General features: G+C 34.8%; 1 protein-coding gene across 1 annotated transcript; it reads right to left on the bottom strand.

Moving 5' to 3' along the window:
* Positions 1 to 3,127: 3,127 nt before the first annotated feature.
* Positions 3,128 to 13,439, bottom strand: LOC129233985 (serine/arginine repetitive matrix protein 1-like; the record flags this gene model as incomplete). The annotated part of the gene is made up of 4 exons (XM_054867897.1): positions 13,430 to 13,439; positions 10,358 to 10,531; positions 5,604 to 5,648; positions 3,128 to 3,889 (listed from the first exon to the last, which is right to left on the bottom strand). Coding segments are annotated over exons 1-4 (991 nt in total), but the record flags the coding sequence as incomplete, so codon positions are not given.
* Positions 13,440 to 14,694: the final 1,255 nt, after the last annotated feature.

Raw genomic sequence — 14,694 nt, 5'->3', positions numbered from 1 at the left:
TCAGGAAGTAAACCAATTATACAGATACAATTTAACATTAAAGTGAACGAAATCTTTTAAATCCGTTTTTTTTTTTTGTCATTTTTATGGCGATGTCGAGTATAAATTAATAATGCTTCATAACTGGAGTTTTGGAATTGGCGATTTTACATTCACTTCAATGAATTCTTGCTTAAAATGTTCCTTTCGTACCTAATATCACCGAGTAATTAAAGAAAAAGTGAAAACACTACATTCAACTCCTTTGGGAATATTTGTGTTCATCCAAAATGCGTTTTCTTTCAATTACGCAAAGTACTATTTCAGGCAGTCAGAAGCAAAGGAATGCAAGTGCCAACATTAAAAATGGAGACATCCGGTACAAAAGAGTAGTTAAACATTTGTTTTGAGACAAGAGAGTAGTAGTAGTCCTGGTAGGTACTGCTACGCAGCAAGATATTTAAAAAAGATTTTCAATGCAAACCTCTTTAGGAGCGCAACTTTAAACTAATTGTACTCAAAACTTTAAAAATGTACAGTTAGATCCCTTTGCTTCTACCTGCTTCATTTATGCATTAATTTTATTAGAATCCGAGTAAAAATATATTTACTACATTTATAAAAATGAGAATAACAATCATTGTTACCTACTTAATCAGATGAAGTGAAAAAGTCACGATCATCAAGGATTTCAGGGCCTGGCGATCTGTTTGACGCCTACACGTCACTAGAATCCACTGTAATAAGAAGAAGATACATTAAGTGCTTGTAAGTAAAATATATCTAACATGAAAGTAATTATTTCCCTGTATGAATGCTCGGAACTAAATGAGAAGGAGTTATTTGCAGATAAAGAAGTCCATGCTTAAAACCCTACAGTGGACAAATTGTGCATCTCATTACATACCGCCGAAATTGAAAGATTGACCTTATGGCGCTATTGTAGTGTTGGATACAAAAAGAGTTAAGTGTTTAATTTCAACTGAAATAGCTTTTAATTTTAATTGCATTTCATTTCGAAGCCCAGCACGTTCGCTCTTTAATAAGGGGCGGAGCAGCCCCATGGTCAATAGGTCCTCGGGTCCGTGCGCTGTTACGCATTGACACACGTGCCCGTACGAATTCTCTCACTCTTTGCAATTCTGAAAAGATTAGCTAAAGTAGTTTTTATATTAAATGATTTAGGCAAATTAAGTAAAAATTTATCAACATTGCATTCAACATGAAATGATTTAAACATTTTGTATAAATATATCTTGATGTTACACCGTTGAGCTTTGATAGCAAAATAAACCATTTCTGACCAATTATTTCTTTATACGGAAGGTGAGAAATAATGAGCTCAATCTTTTCTAAAATAACGACTATCTTAAGACAAACATGTAACTTCAAATCCAAATTAACTTAGATAAATATTTCAAACTATGACTGTATTTTAAAACTGAGACCTTATTCATCTGCATTAAAATAACATTCTTCCTAATGACATCCAGATTTTTTTTTTTTTAATCACCAAAATAGAGGCCCCTTGCAGACCATTTTAAAGACCTGCTCTGTAAAAACGAAGTCGACTCGACCTATAGCACAAGGAACTTTATTAATCGATTACTGACCTAACAGCATTGTGTTTGATCGAATAGAGCAAGAGATAACTGCTTAGTAGGCAATCAATTTAAGCACCAATTCGTTTCCATAAGAATCACTTAGGGCTACTCATTTGACAGGAGACGAGAGGTTGAACTTAACATAGGATTCAGGGTACGACTCTTAGTAAAATATTCAATTCGTAATCTGCATGCAAATACTAAGTAAACTGACATGTTTTGGAAAAAAAAATAAATCAGTTGTCATATGAAGAATGAAAATAGCCTCTTTAAATGACTTTATAAACAAAATGTTACATTTGATACTTGCCTCGCATCTCTAACGCATCCAGAAACGCCTGTTATTTTTATCGAAACGGTTCTTAAATGTGTATTAACTACTGTATTGGGATAGCAAAATTTCTTCACCTATGACCTCTGAAGGGTGTTTTCACCCTGAATCCACCCCCCTTTGCTCTGCCACTGCCTCACGTGAAAAATAAAAAGTAATAAAACAATAAATCTACAGTTATTTATAATAATCTTCGTCCAATTGCTATTACATTATAGCACATAATACTGCATTTAATGTAGTGCATTTTGAAAAAAAAAACTAAACTGTTTAATAGAAATAATTTAAAAAATGAACCAATTGGCATCTGCAATGTAAGTACCCACATTTAGTTGATGTAAAATAATTTCATTCAATGATGTCGAACTCGATTGGGTTTGGTTTCTGTTTCAAGAAACTTTTATTCGGCTCGAATTTTTGGCACAAGAAATATCACCCGGGCTCGGGGGACTTCGTTCAAATTTTTTGGGTTCGGGCTTCTAAAACGAGCCCGAACTCATCCCTACATTCATGACAACGCCCACTGCACTTATCTATCCCGACTGGTTCCGATGCATTCGAAGCGCTTCCACTTCCTACTTTTTCTTTATTATACTACCGTGTGGTTTTCTGATATGGCTGTTCTACAAGCAATCGAGAAAGGCTAACAACAGTTGAAAATTCCGTAGTGGCAAAAGTCGTAATCAACTCTAGCTTCATTGTGCGCCTTAAGGGAAGTAGCCGAAAGTGCTCATCTGATTACAGCGCCCATACTGATTAAAGAGTCCATTACGGAAGATAAGCTTTGTCTTTCGGGAGAAAAAGCGTTGCATGCTCATTTCCCTATATTTCTTCCGAATTTAAGACATCTATGTGTTTGAACTTTAATCAAATCAATTTTATTAAGTTCTTTTCTGAATGATGGGAGCTAGTCAGGCTATTGTTATAGCCTTCACTCCCATCTACTCAATCAGGAATTTTCAAATAGTCAGGGTGAAATATACTTCTGTTTGTAATTTCTTTCCTGTTATTTTACTTGTGGAACGCATTTTTTGTTAAAAAAAATATTACCTTGATTGAAATATACTGAATTGAATCAAATATTATGGTATTAAAACACTGACAACCTCACTCAATTTCTTAAATATGTTACCAAAATTGTGCAAAAAACATTTTGAACATTTACACTTCACTTGTTAAAAATGATAAAACCAAGAAAAGCGAACCGACTTACGGGCAGCGGCAGCATCCGTGTTGGAGAAAGATAGCCTCCTTTGAACAGATGACCACCTTGGACCTGTACCAGGCACAGCACGTGCAGCACCGGGCAACAAAAACGATGATTGTGCAGGAGAGGCGATGGGGACTTGTGGAGGAGAACTTTGAGCAGATACAGCGTCATTAATCGGGGATGCTTGATATGATGAAAAATTTTGGAACGATGAGCTTGCGGAGGAGGGTTTTTTTCGGCGACCCGGATCTTTTGGTGAGGCGCGCCTGGTGGACTTGGGTGAAGAAGTTGACCGGGGAGATTTTGGAGAAGGAGTTTGACGAGGAGAAGATGTTGGTGGCCTTCTTGACGTAGATGGAGAGGAAGATGAACTGCTTCCTGAAGATGAAATAGAATGAGCGCGTCTCACTTTTGCGTTGTAATACCGCTTTGCTTTCTCTGTTTCTGCTCCCAGTTCATTCCCGGTTTTGATGCACTGAGCGGATACCTTTTCACCCTTTGCAATCAATTTTTTGTATTGGTTCCAAAATTTCTTGCTAGGACTTTTCCTCTTTTTTTTAGCGCTTGAGTCGGACGAGTCGTAGCTTAATCTGGAAGGCGCTTGGCGTGATCGGGGCGATCTTCTCGGTGACTGCCCTTGAGCTTGCGCCGAGTCCTGTGGGTTGGCAGGAGACGCCACAGGAGAAGCCACAGGTGGGAGCTGGGCCGGTGATGGAGCGTTGGATGGAACAGGAGATTGATTGCCGCCGCCATCTGCATCAGGAACTGAAAAAATAAGTTAGAACTACATTATGACTTTTGTCGTAATTAAATATCGTGTCAAAACATTGAGCGCACTTATCACGTCAAAGATTGCCACTCGGTGCATGGTCTAATAAATTAAACGATGAAAAAAAATTCTTAAATCTTTTGCATGAATTTGTTCATGGCGAACTTTCCTAAAGTTTTGAAGTTATAATTCGTTAATGAAAATGCGTAAGGTTGACTATCTCTTCATTTTCCACTAACACTTTGCTTTCCCCTATAAATCTTTCTCTAGAACATTTGGCTACAAAGTGGTAAAAATAACTCCTTTAAGACGTTACGGGACACATTTTGAAAAAAAAAGTTATTAAATAGTTAAGAGTTCTGAAATCTTTTGCACTGATTCACCATCTATTTAATAGCAGAAGTCTTAAATTGCTAAAATTAAAATAATCTTGGTCAATTTTCACTTTTTTTCAAAACATTCCACAAATATCTAAGCTTTAATTTTTATTTGGAGATTTAAAAAAAAATATTGATTCAATTAAAATATAAAATATTTTAAGAAAAATTTTGAAAAATATAAAAATACTTAAAAAACACGTTTTTTGCAGTAATTTTTTTTTTCTTTTCAAAATTGCCGAATAAAAATTGAAGTAAACTGAAGAAGATACGCTCCAAATTCCATTACTGTACCGTTCTTGACTTATGCGAGTTTGAATGTATAAATTCGTGCAAAATTGCATTATGGAGAAAAACGCGTTTAAAATTTCGAAGTTAAATATAATACCAGTTATATAAATGCATGCAAAAAAATCTCTTGTTTTAAATAAGATATAAACTAGAAAAAAATGGAGGCAGTTTTTAAATGATGAAAAAATGGCAAAATTTGAAGATGTTTGTGTCCCAAACCCCCTTAAACAAATGATTGTAGAAGGGGAAACTACAATTAGCTTTTTTCATAAAATGTTCATTTCCACTGGAAGTATGCCCATAGTTTCAATCAAAAATAGAGTTTCTGTAGATATTCGGCGTGTTTCACCGTCTTTTCGCAGGAAGTAGTTCATAAAAGAAAAATCTTACCCAAAAGTAGACATTTTTATATCTGTCGTAATAAATTATTTTTATTTTTATTTCTTCACTTATTTTTTAGAATTGTTAAAGTAAACACAAATAAGTAAATAAAGTAAAAAGTTATCAACGAAAAAAACGTCGTGGATTAAAATATAAAGAGAATTGCGAAATAGGGCCGCAAGGATCTTGATTTTTCACAGTTTAATGTATTCCAGAGAAACAGACCCCTTAAAAAAGTCCATCCAATACACAGCTAAGTTTTAAAAAATGCCATCATACAAGATTTTAAATTTTATTAAAATGTGAGAAAATTCCGTCAACTAAATTAGAAGATTCACCGAAGTACAAAATCTCCCAAATAAATGCAGGGTGCCTATCTACAAAAGACTTACGGAGCTTTGAAAAATCATTCAATTTCAAGCACACCAATTTCAGTTGCTTTTTTACCATTAAGTGGAGAAATGATAGTTCACACCTGAACCTAGCTCATTACTACTTTTAATTTTGACACTTATTTTTGAAAACACGAATGATATTCTGGGAACTTGTTTTCTGCCATTTTATTCACTAGCAAAGTTAAAGTTATGAAAAAACCCTCTACTCTTCTGTAATTATATTGACAAGTTATAATACGAATGTTATAAACGAGGACGTTACTTACTTGCGCCGAATTTTGAAGTCCAAAGAGCTTTGAGGGACTCAATAGCTGCAATAAGAAAAATATGCTCAAATATAAAGTCATAGTTTTATCTATATTTTGAACTATCTTTGATAAATATTCAAAATGAGAAGAACTATTTGTATAAACAGTTAACATGTATCGAATAATCACTGTTACCATTGCAGGATTATGTTTCTTCACCAGGGACAGCGAGAGAAGTTGGAACTATAAATTTGATGTTTTAAAAAGCAGATTTTCAAATTACAACCCTTTTTCTTCCAAAAAGAAGTTTTAGTCATAAAAGAAATAAAATAAAGATGCCATTGCAGGGCCGTAACCAGAAAATTTTGAGGAGGGTCGAAAAACTTTCATGCGGAGCTTTGCGCTATTTGTGCAGATGTTCAAGTCGTCGGAACATCTGTTATGAAAGCGTTTTATGGAATTAATATAGATATGAAAGACATTTGAGTTTTGGAACAATATTATTTGGAAATTTTTAAATATAAATGAACATTTAAATGTCAAACCGAAATTTGCGGGAGGGGGGGGGGGGAGGTTGAACCACAAGAACCCTCTCCAACCCCCTTGTATACGGCTCTGTGAAATTGTGTACCAGCTGCAATTTAATTTTTTTCTCGATTTCAGTAGTTACTATGTTTTGGTTATGCTAAAATTAGTTAGTTCTAAGATCAATACTCGTACTTCGATTTTACTTTTACTCGCTTTTTAGGCAAAAGCGAAACCCGTTCTCTATCTCTGTACCCAAGGAAGGTTTGAAAAAATATTAACGGCTGTCAATTCTATGCACGCGAGGCAAAAAAAAAAAAAAAAAATCAGAAATGCTTGAATAAAAATACTCTGTTCGCATGCAATTTATAATTTATCTTACAAACGCTTTTGAAAGTAGTCAGTTTTCTGTCTAATATTAAGAAATGAAATGTATTGGAAAGTTATCCGTAAACACAGCGGAAGATTTAAAATATTTATACTGTTCCTCAGTTACAATCAGGGTGAAACCATTAAAAAATTGCATTTTCATTGCAGCTAGTTTCAATTTTTTCCTTATAAAAGTCATAATATAATCTGAAAATAAACAGCACCATGTTCTTTTGACACAGCAGAAAATTACTCTCAACAAAAGAGTAGGTTTTGGTGTACCATGGTGGAGAAGACAGTTGCATACAATGTCTTCCGCTGCTTGCGGGCGTGCCAAATCAGTACAATGCACTGTCATGGGGGAAAAACTGTTTACACCAACTGTATAAACTTTCTACGTCACATAGTCATCAACCAAAGGAAACTGGTTTCGGAGGAGTGTTTACCACGAAACCATACGATAGTGTAATGATGAAAAGAAATAACTAAGGAACAATTAAAAGCACATAGTAAAACATTTTTCTGAACGTATTGCTTTTTTCCGCGTATCCCCGTAGCTGAAACATGAACTCGACGAAGGCTACCGAAAGTTTAAGAAAAGCTACCAAATTGAGCTAGTTTCAATGAGCATTAAAAGACATCTTTTACGCGCTTTGCAGATGGATGTTCTGCCACATGCAGACGGAGAAATTGGGTCCTTTCAATTTGTCGCCCAATTCTTTAAATTTGTAGCTTTTTAGAAATTCGTCAGATATTCAAGACTTTTTCGCCTCGGTAACTCCCAACGGCAAGTAATTTTTGCATCGAAAATGTATCTATCTGAATGCGTTTTCAATTGCTACCTATTTAAACTTTTTTCATTCTTACATTAATCGTGTATCTCCCTGGTTAGTACTGTAAGAATTCAGAGGATTACTATGCGGGAGTGAAAGTAAGTTTAAGTGACGGATTGTGGAGAGGCAATAAGTAAGCAAAGATATGCTAATTATATTTTTTTTCAAACCGTGACATGCACATGTGGCGACAAAAGTGTCCCAAACAGTGTAAACCAGTTTACATGTTTGTAATTTAAATCGTAACAGTAATAAACTTGAACTGTATTTAAAAAATCGTCACTGTTTATGTAATTGGTTCAAATTTTTTTAACGACCTGCCGTCAGATATACTTAACTTACTACCCAGCGTTACGCGAGTGCTTTTTAATGGCACATATCTCATAGAATCAATTAGATGAATTATCTAGACATGAACGAAGGAAAATATCAACTCCAACTTCCCTTACAAATGTTACACTTGTTTAAAAAGCTTCGAACTTTTTTTTTTCTTTTGAACATAACGTCTAAAACCTTCTCTGTATGTCTATTTAACTACCAAATAGCAAAAAAAGGTAGCCGCCCGTAAGCCTTTTATACTTGCGTTATTTAGTTTCAGACACTTTTTGCGACTTCTTAGTGTGATTTCAAATGTTACCAAGTTAGCGGTAATCGTTTTCGGATAGCTCGGATATTGCTCCCCCTCTTTGAAAAAAGGTCTGTCACTAATTTTTGCCAAAGAGATGGTCTCCAAATGCTAAGATACTTTTGGCGGCCATAAACTGATGCTAAAAGTTTTCATCCGAAATGTTTCCGAGACATGTAGAAAAAATTTGGAGATTGTTTGAAATTGTTCAAAATGATCAGTTAACGTAAGTTCTGACTGTGAAAGCCGAGAAACAATTTTTTGCAGTCCTTTGCTTAAAAACAGACAGTTTGAAAAACTTAAGAGCTTCATCCATTAAAATATTTTTGCTAAGCATTTGACGATATTTCTGGTCGATTGGATAATAACTGTCCAATCAGCGCCAATAAGTAAAGCTATTAAATTGCATTAAAGTTCCATTAAAAAAGTTACACATTTAAAGTTGCATTGCATTCAAGTCCCAAATTCATATATTATTTGCCAACCTTGTCGAGCGACTACGTTACCGTAGCCCTGAAACATTTGCCTAACTAGCGGAAATAAAGTAGAGAAACGTATTCTAGAAAAATTTTTGCTAGCCGCATAAAACTTGTTTTTAAAAAGCGAGAACAAAAATAGGTCGTTTAGGAAATATTAATATACTTGAAAATAGAAATAAGCTATTATACCGTTTAAAGCACAAAACATTTTAAAAGCAGTTATAAATTGGAGAAAATGTTACTCTTAAGATTTGGCTGGAGACGCCACTTGACAGTCAGACGAAAAGCAGAAATGATCTACGCAATTTTAGCCATTGACGGGGAGCTGAGATGATACACTAGTGAAATGGGTTGATGAAAGCTTTCAAACAAGGACCTAAACAGCTTATAACTCGTAATTTATTTACTAGTAGCTTCGCCCGGCTTTGCACGGTCTGACTCAAAAATAAAAGTTATGTCGATTTACGCATGTTGACCATGCTTCTGAGAAAAAATACTGTAACATTTACCGTCAAAATAATCATTCTCAAAGAAAACGGCAAATCAAAAATTCCCGAACAAATTAAACTCAGCTCTCCATAAATACAACTAAAATCCTTAAAAAAAAGAAACAAATCCCCCCCCCCCCGCTAAGCAAAAGGGGAAATTTTTTCCTCAAAACAAAAACAAAATTTTAATTAGTCAGAGCAGAGAAATAAATGTGGCAACCTTTTGAAAGGTAATTTAAAAGAGATCGCGCACGATAGTTTTCCGATATGAAAATAGAGCTCCATTAGGGTTAAAAGTGCTTTTGAATTTCCCGGTGATTTTACAGCTTTTTTTTTGTTCGAAGGAAATGAAGGAACACTATGGGGTTGTTTCTCGCGAGCTTTCGAATGGCGCCATAATTGAACTGATCGGATAATTATTTCAGGTAGAAAGTCATTTAACGCCATTTTCGGGCCTTAAAATTAAAATTCGAACAATTCGGTTATTCGGTTCTTTTTTGGCTTTGAAAACCCCCTACGTTCCTTCTCGGGTGCCCACGTACCTTCCTGCCAAATTTGATTGAGATCCGACGTAAACTGGATTTATATAGGGAACACACACATTCTCCATTTTATTTATATGGATTTTTTCAACTTAGAAATTTCGAACAGATACCATACTCAGCAGAAAAATTAGCGCTTCCGATGGTCATTTGAGGCAGTGAGAAGCAAAGGGATGTAAGCGGACATTTTCAAGTTTTGAGTGAAACACATTTAAAGCTACTGTCCAAGGTAGGCTTTCATTGATATTTTTTTAAAATCAGGCTGTATAGCAGCACCTACCAGGATCACTAGTACTATATCTTGCCCCAAGACAGGTTCACCTACCATTTCGATTGGTTATCTCCGTTTTTTTATTATTTTGGCATTTGCATCCCTTTGCAGCTCATTGCCTCAGATAATGTTAAGTATTCAAGTACTCTACCTCCAGATAGGGAATTTGTGAAAATTGTGTCGCAGCCCACCTATGCCCCTTCCCTCCACATGACGAAACGAAAACTACCATATGTAAATTTCTGAGCATTAAAGAACCTGTGAAAAGTTTGGAAAACAAATCGACGTAAACGTCAGCATGGAGAATAACTACCAACTTGCTAAAAGTAAGCAGAGCTCCGAAAACTTTTGATTAGCTGTAAAATTATTCATTTAAATAAATCTCAGCTTTTTCTTTCAAAATCTTATGCCGCAGAAGAAATTTTCATTTATTATAACTTTTTCGGCGAAAAGAGAACGAAATTTCTGCCGCTGTTTCTATGAACTAATGGGAAAGTGGAATCTCTTTTGGAAAATTGGCCAAAATTTTTTCATCGTTTTCTTAATATTGAGCAACACTATTTTAATTTAAGCATAAAATATTGTACACAATTAAATACAATACAAAAAATTAGAAAAAAGTAGCTTTCTGAAGTAGTACTTTTGTCCGCCTCCTTGACTTTTTTCTCCAGGACTGTGTTCCTCCTTTTCATTTCCTTCATATCCTTCTTGATTTCTTTGTTCTCGTTTTGAAGGGCCGAGTTCTCCACTTCAAGGATCTTTAAGCGGTTATCCTTGTCCTTTTTGTCAGCCTCTAGATCAACAACGCGGGCACCTGCGATATTTCAGAAAAAAAACATCAGAACACAGGAATTATTTTAAATATACTACCAAAAATAAAGTAATTGCTCATTTAATATATCATTAATATTTGAAAGTATGATCAATTAAGCATTTTGCTTTTTTTTGCATTTCTGTGAAATGTTATAAAATTTGTGGGTCAATTTTTCAAGTCAGTTACTAGACGTTCTATTGATAATAGATGCACAATTAAGTTTAAAAAAAAAAATACTCAGAACCCTCGTCTGGGTGTTGTATTCTTTTAACAAGGAGCAGCCATTCAAAACTTTATGGTTGTTTGATTTCGAATAAAAAACGATTGCCTTTAAGATATGGCAAACCGTCAAATTTTTTAGCAGCAGCATAGTAACCCTCTTGCCCAGTAACAGATTTGACTGAAATAGCAAAATATCTAGCAAAGCTTATATGCGAATCTACATCAAATAAACGAAGGAACATTGAAAAATGAACGGATTATATCAAAGCAAAAGAAGGGCTAGGTATATTTTTAACATAAAATAAGAAAATCCATCCAGAACTAAAGGAACCTATTTTCTCGTATACCAACAACCTTTTGGTATCTAATCAGTATTCTCTAAACGGCTAACACTGCCAATTAGGTTAACACACCTTTAATGTTTTAAGTTGATTTCTAGAAAAAAAATATGTCTCGCCCATGATGATATACGAACATACGTAACCAATGAATAAACGAAGAAGTTCAGTAGTGGTCTTTTTAAATAAGGCAGCTGGTAGAATCCATGTCAATTCAACAAGGGGAGTGATATGGTATCTGATTTTTTGAATTTAACCATACGTTAAAATTCATAAAAATTAATACTTTTTCCCCCCAAAAAATTCCTGGGCCGAGATATAGGATGCCAAAGATGGCGGTCCTGTCATGATTTTTCATTTGACATTTTCGTCAAAATTTTAAAGTTTATTATCTCAGGAGCAGTAGAACATCTCAAAAACAACCCTGTTGTAAAAATTTCCCCGCCAAGAAAACTTTTATCTTTTCCGCCTAAAAAAGAAACCCATAAACGCTCAGCCATAAAAAGTTATGATATCTAGTTGCCCGCCAAGTATCTGCCAAACTATCATCCTCCCTCTTCTCCTTTTTCATCACAGCTACTTCCATTAGAACCTCCTCCCACCTTCAACTCCACAGAAATATGGATAGATCTTTTCAATTGTTTATCTTGTTTGGCGGGAAGCTCTTTAAAGTGAAGTGGTTGCTTGGTGAGCAAAAAGCTTCCCGCCAAACAAGCTAAACAATTAAAAAGATCTATCTATATTTCTAAGGAGTTGAAGGTGTGTGGAGGTTCTACTGGAAGTAGCTGTGATCAAAGAGGGAGGATGATAGATTGGCAGATACTTTGCGAGCAAACTAGATATCATATCTTTTTATGGCTGAGGGTTTTTGGGTTTAGGATGCAGGTTCTTTTTTGTGCGGAAAAAATAAAGGTTTTTTAACGGGGAATTTTTTTACAACAGGGTTGTTTTTGATGAGATATCACATCTTTTTGCATTGATATTATTTTTAGAATTGGGAACTTGAAGTCAGAAAAATTTCAATTGAAAACGTAGTTTTGTGTTTTTAAGGAACAATAATGGCTAGTCTAATTTTACGTCAAGTTATTTTCTGACTATTAAGATTCTATGTTCATTTTGCGAGAATTGGGCGGTTTAAATTTTATTACAATTCTTGTATCCTCTCTGTTGCAAAGAAAACTTTTTGAATAATAAAATACTATATTTTAAATTATATTGTTTTCGAGTATTTTACAACTTCTCAATAAATTGTATTACAGTTTCTTTATTCAACATTTTCATGAAGGTTTCTTTAAATAGTTTACAGCCTTGAGGGCTATTTTAATCTAGCTTTTCAGTTTTTGTTTAATTACATTTTTTCTTGAATCGTGTATTATTTTACGTTTTATGGGATAATTTTAATTGTTTGGTGATTTATCTTTCTCTTAAAAGAAGTCTTCGTCTTGTTTAATACCTAGTTTTGTTTAAAAGTTCATTTAAAAAACGAAATACCACATGTTATCAGCAAGCAAAAAAAAAAAAAAAAGCCATTAAATATTTAAAATTTGAATGTGTCAGAAGATCTATACAACTTTACTCGATGTCAAATCGCGGATATCCCAAATTTGCCATAGCGAATGCGCATGTTGCGCGCGGACTAAGCTCATTAACTCTTGCTAAAATTAAATGCAAAAATATTTTCAGCTAACAAATTACTGCAAAGCACGGATATCTACACACGTATTTCATATATTTTCAATGCATTATGTGTTTGTGAAAAATCCATTAATTTAGAAAATAAGCAAACCAATAAAAAAGTGTTATTTTTCGCTTTCAATTAAAAAGTTATGTGCCGCATTCATATGCGTACAGTTTCATATTATTTGTCACGTAAAATATTGTAATGGTTTAACCCCAGTTTCGCGCCGACATTTAAAATTTCTTCCCTCCATAAATATATCAAAACTGAAAAACAGGGGGAAGGAATTTTCGTATCGGCAAAACTTTTTTTTTGGGGGGGGGAGGGGGAGGATAGCATTCTAATCCCATTCATTAATTTGTTTCTCTGCTTAAGTATAAACAAACAACATAGAATCTGAAAACAGAAAACCCAGTGAGCTAAGTCTGCGCGCATGCGCGGTCGCTGTGGCAAATTTGTGATATCCGCGATTTAACGTCTAGTTGCAACTGTTGGATATGTTTTAGTCTTGATTGAATTTCATTTCCTAAGACAACTTTGGAATAACTGTTACATCTGTTCTTACCTTGTCAATTGCACTCCGAGATAAACAAACCCTATGAGCTGAGAGAAAGTACATAAGAATTTAGGGAAAATTAGTCATTTTCAAACTTCAATTACTCCAGCCCATGATGGTCCTGGGGGTTGAATTTCTGTATATGTACCCAATGGCCCTCAAGAATATGTATAGAAAAAATCATTACCGTAGCCCCCCGGGGGGCTGTGATAGAACCCCAGGAAGGTACAATTTGGGGGGTAAAAACGAAGGGGAAGGGGGTCAAATGGCACATCAGTGGAGCACAAGGAATGTGTATGCGAAGTGTCACCTTGATTCCTTTTTTTGTCTGAGCTGTAGCCCAGTCAAAGAAAGCGAAAACGTTTTTAAACAGCGATTTTATAACTTTAATACCTCCTCCCCCTGATGGTCCAGGGGATTGTATTTTGGTTCACGGCATCAGGGGCCACTAGAGATTGAGTGTACCAGAGGGCTGAGGTACAGAGGGGTGAAAAACCCCAACTTGTTCTGTCGTGTAAACTTGTTCTTGGTCGCTTATATTTTCTGTCGTCTTTGGCGGTAGATTTGCTTCTGTTGACTAGTGACGTTTGGTTACCATGGCGAGGCGCTTTAGCGTCCCGTGATTTTGTTGCCGTTTGATTTATTTAAAAGGACATTTTTTCTTGTTTCAAAACAAATGCAACATTTTGAAATATGTGCTTTAGTTTTTTTTTTCAGTCTTTTGAAACAAAGTTGAATAATTTGATTTCTTAAAAATGACAATTTTAATTTTTTTTTTTTTTTTTTAGTTTTAGTACCACTGAGCACTACGTTCCCTGAAAAGCAGAGCTTCCACTTTTTCGTTTACAAATGTTTAAGGCATTTGAAAGAATGAGGGTTTTTAACTAATATTTTTACGTGATGGCAGACCTGAAAATTTATTTTTTTTTCCGCAGCAAGTGGCCAGAAATTACTTAACTCTGACATATAGCGAAACTTTCATTTTGAGTCGCTATTTTATCCAGGATATTGAATGTAGTAGGATCAAGATGGCATTGCGCTTTACGATTCTTTCGTCGCTACGCTGAAAGGTTGCGTGGGGAAATGCAGCGAATCGGCTGGAGACCGTCCTTGTTTTAATAAATAAAACTCCTAGATAAAGTGAAGACTCAAAATAAAAATTTCGGTATATAACTTAAGTGTTCTTTGGTCACTTGTTGCGAAATTTGTTTTTGCTTTTTCAGGTCTGCCATTACGTAAAGAGTTAATTAAAAAACTTCATTTTTTCAAATGCCTCTAAAATCTGTTAAACGGAAAAGTGGAAGCTGTATTTCAGGGAACTTAGTTCTCAGTAATACTAATATACTGCAAAAAATGAAAATTTTTAAAA

Source organism: Uloborus diversus, unplaced genomic scaffold (assembly GCF_026930045.1).
Source record: "Uloborus diversus isolate 005 unplaced genomic scaffold, Udiv.v.3.1 scaffold_873, whole genome shotgun sequence".
NCBI classification, from domain to species: domain Eukaryota; kingdom Metazoa; phylum Arthropoda; class Arachnida; order Araneae; family Uloboridae; genus Uloborus; species Uloborus diversus.
The sequence above is the reverse complement of the archived record's forward strand: the minus strand, read 5'-3'. Positions and strand labels throughout refer to the sequence as shown.